The sequence below is a fragment of the Heptranchias perlo genome, chromosome 18 (assembly GCF_035084215.1).
Source record: "Heptranchias perlo isolate sHepPer1 chromosome 18, sHepPer1.hap1, whole genome shotgun sequence".
NCBI classification, from domain to species: domain Eukaryota; kingdom Metazoa; phylum Chordata; class Chondrichthyes; order Hexanchiformes; family Hexanchidae; genus Heptranchias; species Heptranchias perlo.
The window spans coordinates 40,466,192-40,480,793 of NC_090342.1; the positions used below are offsets into that span (position 1 = coordinate 40,466,192).

A 14,602-nucleotide genomic window follows, 5' to 3' on the forward strand; every position below is an offset into this window, starting at 1 on the left:
TTAACCACTTTCTCAACCTGCCCTGCCACCTTCAACAATTTGTGCACATATATCCCCAGGTCTCTCTGTTCCTGAACCCCCTTTGGAATTGTATCCTTCAGTTTATATTGTCTCTCCTCATTCTTCCTACCAAAATGTATCACTTCGCCCTTCTCTGCATTAACTTTCATCTGCCACTTATCCACTCATTCCACCAGCCTGTCTATGTCCTCTTGAAGCTTATCACTATCTTCCTCGCTGTTCATTACACTTCCAAGTTTTGTATCATCTGCAAATGTTGAAATTGTGCCCTGTACACCCTAGTCCAAGTCATTAATATATAACAAGAAAACAATGGTCCTAGTACCGCCCCCTGGGGAAGACCTCTGTATACCTTCCTCCAGTCCGAAAAACAACCATTCACTACTACTCTCGGTTTCCAGTCCGAGAAACAACCATTCACCACCACTCTCTGTTTCCTGTCACGTTGCCAATTTCATATCCATTCTGCCACTGCCCCTTTTATTCCATGGGCTTTAACTTTGCTGACAAGCCTATTATGTGGCACTTTATCAAATGCTTTTTGGAAGTCCATATGCACCACATCAACCGCATTGTCCTCATCGACCCTCTCTGTTACATCTTCAAAAAACTCAATCAAGTTAGTTAAGCATGATTTGCCTTTAACAAATCCGTGCTGGCTTTCCCAAATTAATCCACACTTGTCCAAGTGACTGTTAATTTTGTCCCGGATTATCGTTTCTAAAAGTTTCCCCACCACCAAGGTTAAACTGTCTGGCCTGTATTTGCTGGGTTTATCCTTACACCCTTTTTTTTGAAGTGTAACATTTGCAATTCTCCAGTCCTCTGACTCCGCCCTTGTATCTAAGAACAATGGAAGATTACGGCCAGTACCTCCACAATTTCCACCCTTACTTCCCTCAGCAACCTAGGATGCATCCTATCTGAACCTGGTGACTTACATACTTTAAATACAGCCAGCCTTTCAAGTTCATCCTCTTTATCAATTTTTTAGCCCATCCAGTATCTTAACTACCTTCTCTTTTACTGTGACTTTGGCAGCATTTTCTTCCTTGGTAAAGACAGAGGCAAAGTACTCATTTAGTGCCTCAGCCATGCCCTCTGCCTTCATGCACAGGTTTCCTTTTTGGTCCCTAATTGGCCCTACCCATCTACTATTTTTTTCCCATAGAAGACTTTTGGATTCCCTTTTATGTTACTTGCCAGTCTATTCTCATACTCTCTCTTTGCCCCTCTTATTTTCTTTTTCACTTCCCCTCTGTACTTTCTATATTCAGCCTGGTTCTCACTTGTATTATCAATCTGACATCTGTCATAAGCCCCCTTTCTCTGCTTCATCTTACTCTCTATCTCTTTCATCATCCAGGGAACTCTGGCTTTGGTTGCCCTTCCTATCCCTCATGTGGGAATGTACCCAGACTGTACCTAACCCATCTCCTCTTTAAAGGCCGCCCATTGTTTGATTACAGTTTTGCCTGCCAATCTTTGATTCCAATTTACCCGGGCCAGATCAGTTCTCAACCCATTGAAATTGGCCCTCCGATTAAGTATTTTTACTCTAGAGTGCTCCTTGTCCTTTTCCATAGCTAATCTAAACCTTATGTTCCCCTGCTGACACTTGCTCCACTTGACCCACCTCATTCCCCAGAACCAGATCCAGCAATGCCTCCTTCCTTGTTGGGCTGGAAATGTACTGATCAAGAAAGTTCTCCTGAACACAATTCAAAAATTCTTCTCTCTCTCTCTCTGCCCTTTACACTAATACTATCCCAGTCTATAGTAGGATAATTGAAGTCCCCAATTATCATTACTCTATGGCTTTTGCACCTCTCTGTAATTTCCCTGCAAATTTGCTCCTCTATATCCTTCCCACTAGTTAGTGGCCTATAGAATACACCCAGTAATGTAATGGCATCTCAATTGTTTCTTAACTCTAACCAAATAGATTCTGTCCTTAATCGTTCCAAGACATCGTCTCTCTCCAGCACTGCAATATTCTCCTTAATCAATACTGCTACCCCCACCCCCCCCTTTCTTTCCTTCCCTATCTTTCCTGAACACCTTTATATCCAGGAATATTTAGTACCCAATCCTGCCCTTTTTTGAGCCAGGTCTCTGTTATTGCCACAACATCATATTCCCTTGTGGCTATTTGCACCTGCAGCTCACTAACCTTATTTACCACGCTTCATAGGTTTACAGTGCATGTGTGTAAACCCATCTTAGACCTCCTTGTATTCTCTCTCAGTCTGATTCCACCTAATACCATACTATTTCTTACTCTATTGCTATATGTTTCTCCCAATCCCTTGTGCACCTCATTTCTCCTTTCCAATGCTAAATCCTGGTGCCCATCCCCCTGCCAAATTAGTTTAAACCCTCCCCCTCAGCACTAGTGAACCTCCCTGCGAGGACATTGGTCCCAGCTTTGTTGAGGTGCAACCCGTCCGGCCTGTACAGGTCCCACCTCCCCCAGAACAGGTCCCAATGCCCCAGCAATCTTAAGCTCTCCAGCCATACGTTTATCTGCTCTAACCTCGACTTTCTATACTCACTGGCACGTGGCACCGGGAGTAATCCGGAGATTACTACCCTTTGGGGTCCTGCTTATTAGGCTCTTTCCTAGCTCTCTCAAATCTACCTGCAGGACCTCATCCCTCTTTCGACCTATGTCGTTGGTACCAATATGGACCAAGGCCTCTGGCTGTTCACGCCCCCTTCAGAATGTTCTGCTGCCACTCAGTGACATTCTTGACCCTGGCACCAGGAGGCAACACATCATTCTGGAATCACGTCTGCGGTTGCAGAAACACCTGTCTGTTCACTTAGCTATTGAATCCCCATCACTATTGCTTTCCTGACCGTCCTCCTCCCCCGCCCCTCCCCTGTTCAGCTGAGCCACCCGTGATGCTGTGGACTTGAATCTGGCTGTGCTCCCCAGAGGAACCATTGCCCTCACCAGCGTTCTGGTTAGAGAGTGAGTTGCACTCAGCGGACTCCTGCACCACCTGCCTGGTCCTCCTTGTCTGTCTGGCAGTCACCCAGTCCCCCCACTGCCTGCACTCTCTTAAGCTGCGGGGTGACCACCTCCTGAAATGTGCTATCCGCGTAGCTCTCAGCCTTGCGGATGCACTGCAGTGTCGACAGCTGCTGCTCGAGCTCCGAAACCCGGAGCTCGAGCTCCTCCAGCAGATGACACTTCCTGCACCTGTGGTTGTCCAGGACACAGGAAGCATCCTGGAGTTCCCGCATGGCGTAAGTTGTGTATTCGACGGGACTGAGGTGCCCTGGCATGCCTCTATTTATTACCTGCTGAACTTAACAGAAATAAACTAAAGGGTTAAAAAAAACTCACCAGCTACTCACCAATCAGCTGCTTCCCTTGTGCTGACGTCATTTTAGGTTTGTTTTATTTTTTACCTCACTCTTTATCCTCTCTGTCACTCCGCTGCTCCTCCCCAAACTCCTTCAGGTCTGTTCTCCTTATCTTCGAGCCCTCCGATTGAGGCCTCGCTCTTTATCCTTTCCGGCGCTCCGCCCCCAAACTCCTTCAGGTTCGCTCTCCTTACCTTCGGGCTTTCCAATTTATGTAAGCCATAAATTATAGAAACTTTCACTTGAGGCTTCTTGGATTAGTTTTAGAATTTTCCCAAATGACAGTAAGATTGTGTGTGTATGTGTGAGAGAGTGAGAATGGCCACTTGTTTACAGTTTTCACAGAACAATGGACAGAATCTCAGAATTATATACAGTTTACAGCACATTCTGTGCTAAAAACACCAATAAAAATTCTGTAATACCATGTTATAACATTTAAATTGATCAAAGTTAATAGAACTGAAAACGTGAGGAACATATGAATGACAAACCAGGAAAGTGGCAAGAAAACTACCTATAAGAAACTATAAGGGACTCACGAAAACAACTAATCCTGAAAACCCAGTCGGGGGAACCTAGTAAAAGGAAGCAGAAGGTGAACTAAGTAATAAGCTTGAGTGATATTTCCACGTCCTTTATTCCATTTTATTCCAATTGAAATTTTCTAATGGCCAAAATAAGATTTTAAACAAAATTTAAAAACATAAGAAAATGACACATTTCTCAGTGACGCTAATGCATGTACCCGTAGAATAATATTTTACCCATAGAAATGTCAGCTTGATTTAGTTGGTAGCACTCACTTCTCAGTCGAAAGATGGTGAGTTTAAGACCTAATCCAGAATTTTAGCATATAATCTACACTAACACTCCAGTGCAGTACTGAGGGAGGACTGTATTGTTAGAGATGCTGTCCACGCGAGGCAATGTCTGCCTATTAGGTAAACGTTGAAGATTCCATGGAAATATTACGAAGAAGAACATGGAATTTTCCCAGTGAAGCAATATTCTTCCCTCAACCAGTGCCACCAAAAAAACAGTAACTCCTCATTTATCCATTTGCTTTTTGTGGGATCTTGCCATGTACAAATTGGCTGCCATATTTGCTTACCTGGAAACAGTGACTACACTTCAAGCGTAATTAATTGGAATATAAAGTACTTTGGGATGTGAAAATGTGCTATATAAATGCAAATTTGTTTGTTCTTTCATTAAAGTTTTTATTTCAAGGCATCAACTTTGCTCAAAAGCCAGGGCTTGCAGTTATTTTTTTGTCCTCCACAGGTCTGTCTTTGTGCAATTCCTTGGGTACTGCAGTATAATTATGTGCATAGTACAGACTTTCCCAGCATGCAGCAGGGAGACTCTTTGTACACCTTAAGACTCTATATCCTCACACTAAGAGGATTTCTGAATTCCCTTCTTTTTCTAATTTAGGAACTCCTTTTCCTCTTCTCTTTTCCCCCAACCCCATTGCTGCCAGTCCGCACATTTCACTTCAGGTCTCAGTTCTAGATCTTGCGTGACGGAACAAAGAAAAAATATTTAGGAACACAGAAACAGGAGTAGGCAATTCAGCTCCTCGTGCCAGTTCACTGTAGAGGATACAAATAACATGCCAAAAATAATTGTGAATCAAGAGGTGAAAGGGAGGGAGGAACTTAAAACATTTACAATCACCAGGGAAAGGGTTCTGAAAAAAATATTAGAACTAAAAGCTGACAAGTCCCCAGGTCCTGACAGACTTCATCCTAGGGTCTTAAAAGAAGTGGCTGCAGACATAGTAGATGCATTGGTATTAATTTTCCAAAATTCCATAGATTCTGGAAGGGTCCCATCAGATTGGGAAAATAGCGAATGTAACTCCTCTATTCAAAGGAGGGAGACAGAAGGCAGGAAACTACAGGCCAGTTAGCTTAACATCTGTCATAGGGAAAATGCTAGAATCTATTATTAAGGAGTTTATAGCAGAGCACTTAGAAAATCTCAATGCAATCAGGCAGTCAACATGGCTTTGAGAAAGGGAAATCGTGTTTGACTAATTTATTAGAGTTCTTTGAGGAAGTAACAAGCAACGTGGATAAAGGGGATCTTGTGGATGTGGTGTACTTGGATTTCCAGAAGGCTTTTGACAAGGTGCCACATCAAAGGCTACTACACAAAATAGGAGCTCATGGTGTAGGTGATAACATATTAGCATGGATAAAGGATTGGTTAACTAATAGGAAACAGAGAGTAGGCATAAATGGGTCATTTTCAGGTTGGCAAGATGTAACGAGTGGAGTGCCACAGGGATTAGAACTTGGGCCTCAACTATTTACAATCTATATCAATGACTTGGATGAAGAGACCAAATGTACGGTTGCTAAAATAGCTGATGACACAAAGATAGGTAGGAAAGTAAGTTGTGAAGAGGACATAAGGAGTCTGCAAAGGGATATAGATAGGTTAAGTGAATGGGCAAAAATTTGGCAGATGGAGTATAATGTGGGAAAATGTGAACTTGTCCACTTTGGCAGGAGGAATAGAAAAGCAGTATATTATTTAAATGGAGAGAGATTGCCGAACTCAGGTATAGAGGGATCTGGGTGTCCTAGTACATGAATCACAAAAAGTTAGTATGCAAGTACAGCAAGTGATTAGGAAGGCAAATGGAATGTTGTCATTTATTGCAAGGGGAATGGAATATAAAAGTAGAGATGTTTTTGCTACAGTTGTACAGGGCATAGATGAGACCACATTTAGAATACTGTGTGCAGTTTTGGTCTCCTTATTTAAGAAAGGACATAATTGCTTTAGAGGCGGTTCAGAGAAGGTTCACTCGACTGATTCCTGGGATGAGGGGGTTATCTTATGAGGAAAGGTTGGACAAGTTGGGCCTGTATACACTGGAGTTTAGAAGAATGAGAGGTGATCTTATTGAAACATATAAGATCCTGCGGGGACTTGAAGGGGTAGATGCTGAGAGGATATTTCCCCTTGTGGGAGAGACTAGAACAAGGGGCCACAGTTTAAAAGTAAGAGGTCTCCCATTTAAGACTGAGATGAGGAGAAATTTTTTTCTCAAGAGGGTCGTGAGTCTGTGGAACTCCCTTCCCCAGAGAGCGGTGGAGGCAGGGTCATTGAATATTTTTAAGGCTGAGTTAGATAGATTCCTGATTAACCTTTGACTCTCTTGTTATAGTAGATAGATGGGAAAGCAGGGTTGAGATCACAATCAGATCAGCCCTGATTTTATCAAATGGCAGAGTAGGCTCGAGGGGCCGAATGGCCTACTCCTGCTCTTAATTCATATGTTCGTATATCCTGCCATTCAGTTAAATCATGGCTGATCTGTATCTTAACTCCATCCACCCGCCTTGGTTCTGTAACCCTTAATACCCTTGCCTAACAAAAATCTATCAAATCTCAGTTTTGAAATTTTCAATTGACGTAGCCTCAACAGCTTTTTGGGGGAAGAGAGTTCCAGATTTCCACTACCTCTTGTGTGAAGAAGTGCTTTCTGACATCACCCCTGAATGGCCTAGCTCTAATTTTAAGGATATACTTTCAACTACCTACCCTACCCAAGCGCCACGGTGGCAGCATAGCCGTTACCACCAAATCACACCTCTGTCTCTTCACCCTTCTCCTCTGGTACTTTCTCCTTCGAGCACCTCACCTTGTTCCACCCCTCTCCTTTACAATCCTAGTTGTCTGCCGACAATCCTCACTCAATCTCCACCCAAAGTTTCTCACCGCGATATCCTGTCTCTGCACTGAGCGACTCCTCATCCTCAGTGATTTTAGTCTTCAGCTCGGCTCCCCTTGCCTTGGCTCCTTTGAATTCATTGATCTCCTGTTTTCCCTAAATCTCTCCCTCCATATAAACTCTCCGATCCAAACTCACGGCCAGACCCTCAACCTTGCCATTTTTCGTGGCCTCTACTCCCATGGTTGTCTATCACAGACAAGGCTGTCTTTGACCACTCCCATTCCTCACGACCCACATCCCCTACCAATCCTACCGTTTTGTGTCCGTCCCCATTAAAAAAACTCACCGACCAAATCCATGCCCATCTTACTTACAATCTGGTTCTATTTGACTCTGAGCTGCACTTCAGACCCCATATACTCTCCATTACAAAGACCAACTACTTCCATACTTTTACCTCCATAACATCGACTGCCTATGCCCCCGCATCACCCCATCTGTTGCTGAAATCCTCATTCATGGCTGTTACCTTCAGACTCGACTATTCCAATGTCACCTTGGCTGGCCTCCCACTCTCCACCCTCCATAAACTCATCCAAAACTCTGTCGTCTGTATTCTATCCCACAACAAGTCCTGCTCACCAATTACCTTTGTCCTTGCTGACCTATATTGTCTCCTGGTGACCTATATTGTCTCCTGGTTCCCCATGCCTCCAATTTAAAATTCTCATCCTAGTATTTAAATGCCTTCACGATCTTGCCCCTCTCTACCTCTATAAGTTATTGCTCGTTTTTCGTGATGATGTGATGTGGGGAATTCTAGGATTTTTGACTCAGTAACAATGATGGAATGATAATATGTGTCCAAGTCATTATTCTGTGGAATAATTTTAACTTGTAGCTGGACCTGGCATGCTTAGTTCCAAGTGGGTGCTATCCCAGACCCAAGACTGCTTGTTGTTTGATATGGGAACAACACCACCAGCACGTTCCACTCCAAGTCACACACCATCCCGACTTGGAAATATATCGCCGTTCCTTCATCGTCGCTGGGTCAAAATCCTGGAACTCCCTTCCTAACAGCACTGTGGGAGAACCTTCACCACACGGACTGCAGCGGTTCAAGAAGGTGGCTCACCACCACCTTTTCGAGGGCTATTAGGGATGGGCAATAAATGCCGGCCTCGCCAGCGCCGCCCACATCCCATGAACGAATAAAAATAAATAAATAAATAAATAGTCAGTAAATTGGCAATCTTTTTCAATAAGGACAGCTGCTGTGGGAAATGGAGAAATTCATTGTGTAGTGCAGACCTATCAAGATTAGATGGGGCATATTTTTGGGTGGTGAACAGGCAGTTTTACTTTGCATGTAGCTGTGCAGTTTCTGAACAAGGAGTGCTTGAAAAAGTAACTATTTTTGCATCCCCCTTACTCTGATGGGCATAAAAATAAACCAGAAGTGGTCCCTCTGATTACTTAGTAGGCATAGAAACCACTAGCGGAGAAAATGTGCACTTTTTATTTATAATGAAATTCTAAACACATGTATAAAAAACACATTTAGAATTTGACTATGGATAATGAAAAGCGGGAACCTTTCTTTTCTCTACCCCCACCCCTGGTGCTTTATTGAGCCATACAGACCAAAAGGGTTCCAGATTTGAAGTTTGGTCTGTGTTAAATTCATTGATCTTAGTCAGGTAGCAATGGGGGCACTACGGATAGCCTCACTATCTTTTGACTAAGGATAGGTAAAATAATCCAGGGTTCCCACTTCTAATTGTTATTTACTTACCCTTTGCTTGAAAGTGAGTGTGTGTGGTTGTCAGATGAAGACAGGACTATCTTCGACCATGATGTCTCCTACGGTAAAATTGCCTGTTGGCATTCCTTGTCAAAGCTCACATGAAGAATAGCTGCTTAGACAAAGTACTAGGAAGCCAAAAGGAAACCAAATACTTGCATATGTCTTAGTGGCTAACATAAAAGGGAATCCAAAAGTATTTTATAAACATATAAATATAAAAGGGTAGTCAAAGGAGGTGTGGGACCAATTAGGAAAAAAAAAGGAGATCTTGTTTTGTGGCAGAGGGCCTGGCTGAGGCATTAAATGAATACTGAGCATCTGTCTTCACTAGAGAAGAGGATGCTGCCATTGTAGCAGTATAGGAGGAGGTAGTAGCGATATTGGATAGGATAAAAATCGATAAAGAGGAGGTACTTAAAAGATTGGCAGTACTCAAAGTAGAAATGTCATCTGGTCCGGATGGGATGCATCCATAGCATACAAGGCTACGGACCAAATGCTGGAATATGGGATTAGATTAGACTGGGCTTGATGGCCGGCGCGGACACGATGGGCCGAAGGGCCTCTATCCGTGCTGTATAACTCTATGACTCTCCACTGAGGGAAGTAAGGGTGGAAATTGCGGAGGCTCTGGCCACAATCTTCTAATCCAAGACCAAAACTGTACATAGTACTCCAGGTGTGGTCTCACCAAAGCTGTGTACAATTGCAGCAAGACTTCCTTACTCTTGTACTCCAAGCCCCTTTCCATAAAGGCTAACATACTATTTGCCTTCCTAATTGCTTGCTGTACCTGTATGTTAACTTTCTGTGTTTTGTGTACAAGGACAACCAAATCCCTCTGAACATCAACGTTTAATAGTCTCTCATCATTTAAAAAATATTCAATTTTTCTATTCTTCCTTCCAAAGTGAATAACCTCACATTTCCCCACATTGTACTCCATCTGCCACCTTTTTGCCCACTCACTTAACCTGTCTATATCCCTTTGCAGACTCTTGGTGTCCTCCTCACAGTTTACTTTCCCAGGTAGCTTTGTATTGTCAGCAAACTTGGATACATTACACTTGGTCCCTTCATCTAAATCATTAATAGGGATTGTAAATAGCTGAGGCCCCAGCACTGATCCTTGTGGCACCCCACCAGTAACAGCCTGCCAACCTGAAAATGACCCGTTTATTCCTACTCTGTTTTCTGTCCGTGCTAATATATTACCCCCAACCCCCTGAGCCCTTATCTTGTGTAACAACCTTTCGTGTGGCACCTTATCAAATGCCTTTTGAAAATCCAAATATTCTATGGTTCCCCTTTATCTACCCTGCTAGTTACATCCTCAGAAAAACTCTAATAGATTTGTCAAACACTATTTCCCTTTCATAAAACCATGTTGACTCTGCCTAATCATATTGTGATTTTCTCAGTGCCCTATCATCATGTCCTTAATTATGAATTACAGCATTTTCCCGCCGACTGATGTCAGGCTAACTGGCCTGTAGATCCCTGTTTTCTCTCTACCTCCTTTCTTGAATAGGGGTGCTACATTTGCTACCTTCCAATCTACTGGGACTGTTCTAGAATCTAGGGAATTTTGGAAGATCACAACCAATGCATCCACTATCTCTGCAGCCACCTCTTTTAGAACCCTAGGATATAGGCCATCAGGTCCAGGGAATTTGTTGGCTTTTAGTCCCATTAATTTTTTCCAGTACTTTTTCTTTGCTAATATTAATTACTTTAAGTTCCTCACTCTCATTAGACCCTTGGTTCCCCACTATTTCTGGTATTTTTTTGTGTCTTCTACTGTGAAGGCAGATACAAAATATTTGTTTAGCGTCTCTGCCATTTCCTCATTCCCCATTGTAATTCCTCCTGTCTCTGCCTCTAAGGGACCTACGTTTACTTTTGCTACTCTATTCCTTTTTACATACATGTAGAGGCTCTTACAATCTATTTTTATATTTCTTGCTAGTTTACTCTTATATTCTATTTTCTCCCTCTATCAATTTTTTGGCCATCCTTTGCTGGTTTCTAAAACTCCCCCAATCCTCAGGCTTACTACTCTTCTTGGCAACATTATAAGCCTCTTCTTTTAATCTAATACTATCCTTAACTTCTTTAGTTAGCCATGGATGGTTCACTTTTCCCACAGAGTTTTTATTTCTCAACGGAATGTATATTTGTTGAGAATTATGAAATATCTCTTTAAATGTTCACCATAGCTTATCTACCGTCACATTTTTTAATCTAATTTCCCAATCTACCTTAGCCAACTCACCCCTCATACCTATGTAATTGGCTTTGTTTAAGTTGAAGACTCTAATTTTGGAATTAAGTACGTCACTCTCGAACTCAATGTAAAATTCTATCATATTATGATCACTCTTCCCCAGAGGATCTCTTACTATGAGATTACTAATTACACAAAACAAAATCTAAAATAGCCAGTTTTCTGGTTGGTTCCACAATGTATTGTTCTAGGAAACTGTCTTGAATGCATTCCATGAACTCGTCCTCCAAACTACTTTTGCTAATTTGATTTGCCCAGTCTATATGAAGATTAAAGTCCCCCACGATTATTGCATTATCTTTGTTATGAGCTCCTCTTATTTCTTGATTAATACTCTGTCCAATAATATAACTACTGCTAGAGTTCAATTTCAGAGTTTTATGATTTCAGTACCTAGAGATTCTGTTTTGTTAAGCATATACCTTAAATATCCAAAAAACCCATGCACTCTTGTAAAGGGTTGTTCATGCTGTTAGGCTACTCGTTAAGACTAGACTATGATTGAGTGAAGCACAGTGCTATGATTGACACATCATCTGTTTAAGGAAATAAATTTTTAACGGTTCATGGTTTTATGATTTACTTGTTTCTGCAGGTTAGGCCAAAGACCCTGATTCCAGACAGCCTCTCAGTCACTCTGTGCCGTGACCAGATTTCCAGTCAGCCTCAGTCTCTTCAGAAGACCACTCTAGTCAGCATCAAGAACCCAAGTCCAGCTCTTCCTACTGCCAACAACACTGTCAACCATGTGCAGACACCAACTGGCCAAACACAAAGTTTTGCAGACTCACCGTTGGTCTCCACACCAATCAGCAGTGCTGGTGTGGCTTTTGCGATCATCTCTGCCTCTCCCAACAATGGCAGTTCCATGAGCAGCAGTACAGTCTCCCTGACCAGTGACACTATCAGTGTCCAACCTCTTCTACTCAGCACAGACAAGGTAAGAAGCAACTTTGAAGAAAAAGTTTGATGAAGGGAAAATAAACATCTGGTACAGTTTCTGAATCCCCAGTCAGTGGTATTGATTCCCAAGTGGCTATCAGGCCAATTTAAAATCATTTGACACTCCAAAATGTATCGGCATGGTCCTCGTCAGTGATATCACGGGAGTAGCCTAACAGTAAGCGAGATTCTACCAGAGGCTCTCCATGAGTGCAATAAAGTTGAAGTTTCTATAAAAATAATAGTGTGTATTTTTCTTACTGGAGTACGGGAATATGTTGAAAAAAGTACTCCTTCCTCTTGTAGATTTCCCTCTCTCTTTAACTACATGGAGAATTTGCATCATGTAAATTAATTCAGAAATTCATAACCATTGTCTTTGCAACGTGCAGTTTCTTGGTCCAGATAACTTGACCACTACAGTTCTTAACACAATGTCTTGTCTCACCACAGAATGGACAGTAACACATTAGTATCCTGTTCTGGTCTAATATTCCCTTCCATGGCTTCTGATGGTGGTGATGTCACAAAGTGAAACTTGCAAGGACAGTCATAGCTAGAAATGGGTTGGCAGCATTTTGACTCCACCCCTATAATTGAATTGGGAAGGAAAGGGTGGAATTGAAATGAACTAAAATTGCCAAAATCTTTAAAGAGAAGGAAATTTAAACTTTTTGACGATTGTATAAATAGCATGCAGCAAGACCTGGACAACATCCAGGCTTGGGCTGATAAGTGGCAAGTAACATTCGTGCCAGACAAGTGGCAGGCAATGACCATCTCCAACAAGAGAGAATCTAACCACCTCCCCTTGACATTCAACGGCATTACCATCGCCGAATCTCCCACCATCAACATCCTGGGGGTCACCATTGACCAGAAACTTAACTGGACCAGCCACATAAATACTGTGGCTACAAGAGCAGGTCAGAGGCTGGGTATTCTATGGCGAGTGACTCACCTCCTGACTCCACAAAGCCTTTCCACCATCTACAAGGCACAAGTCAGGAGTATGATGGAATACTCTCCACTTGCCTGGATGAGTGCAGCTCCAACAACACTCAAGAAGCTCGACACCATCCAAGATAAAGCAGCCCGCTTGATTGGCACCCCATCCACCAACCTAAACATTCACTCCCTTCACCACCGGCGCACTGTGGCTGCAGCGTGTACCATCCACAGGATGCACTGCAGCAATTCGCCAAGGCTTCTTCGACAGCACCTCCCAAATCCGCGACCTCTACCACCTAGAAGGACAAGGGCAGCAGGCATATGGGAACAACACCACCTGCACGTTCCCCTCCAAGTCACACACCATCCCGACTTGGAAATATATCGCCGTTCCTTCATTGTTGCTGGGTCAAAATCCTGGAACTCCCTTCCTAACAGCACTGTGGGAGAACCTTCACCACACGGACTGCAGCGGTTCAAGAGTACGGCTCACCACCACCCTCTCAAGGGCAATTAGGGATGGGCAATAAATGCTGGCCTTGCCAGCGACGCCCACATCCCATGAACGAATAAAAAACAATTGTTCCAGTAGTGCGGAATTCATGACAACAGTTTCATTTAAGGAACCCATTGATCAACAACAGCAGCAAAAACTTGTATTTATATAGCGCCTTTAACGTAGTAAAACATCCCAAGGTGCTTCACAGGAGCGATTATCAAACAAAATTTGACACTGAGCCGCATAAGGAGATATTGGGACAGGTGACCAAAAGCTTTGTCAAAGATGTAGGTTTTAAGGAGCGTCTGAAAGGAGGAGAGAGAGAAAGAGAGGAGGGAGTTTAGAGAGGGAATGCCAGAGCTTAGGGCCTAGGCAGCTGATGGCAGGGCTGTCATTGGTGGAGCGATGAAATCTGGGGATGCGCAAGAGGCCAGAATTGGAGGAGTGCAGAGATTTCGGAGGGTTGTTGGGCTGGAGGACGTTACAGACATAGGGAGGGGCGAGGCCATGGAGGGATTTGAAAACAAGGATGAGAATTTTAAAATCGAGGCGTTCCCGAACTGAAAGCCAATGTAGGTCAGCGAGCAGAGAATTGATGGGTGAACGGGACTTGATGCAAATTACGATACAGGCAGCAGAGTTTTGGATAAGCTCAAGTTTACCGTGGGTGCAAGGTGGGAGGCCGACCAGGAGAGCATTGGAATAGTCGAGTCTAAAGGTAACAGGTATGGATGAGAGTTTCAGCAGCAGATGAGCTGAGGCAGGGGCAGAGACAGGCAATGTTACGGAGGTGGAAGTAGGCGGTCTTGGTAATGGAGCGGATATGGGACCAGAAGCTCATCTTGGGGTCAAATTGGACACCAAGATTCCAAACGGTCTGGCTCAGCCTCAGACAGTGGCCAGGGAGAGGGATGGAGTTGGTGGCTAGGGAACGGAGTTTGTGGCGGGGACCGAAGACAATGGGTTAGGTCTTCCCAATATTGAATTGGAGGAAATTTCTGCTCATACAATCCTGGATGA

The 14,602-nt window shown here is 43.3% G+C and overlaps 1 protein-coding gene across 1 annotated transcript in view; it reads left to right on the forward strand.

Annotated features, from left to right (window-relative positions):
• Positions 1–14,602, forward strand: part of phf21b (PHD finger protein 21B) — a 197,728-nt gene that overhangs the window by 141,708 nt on the left and 41,418 nt on the right. The window contains exon 6 of the mRNA XM_067999770.1: positions 11,786–12,130. Within this exon, the coding sequence (XP_067855871.1) occupies positions 11,786–12,130 (345 nt within the window). The remainder of the gene's footprint in view (positions 1–11,785; positions 12,131–14,602) is intronic.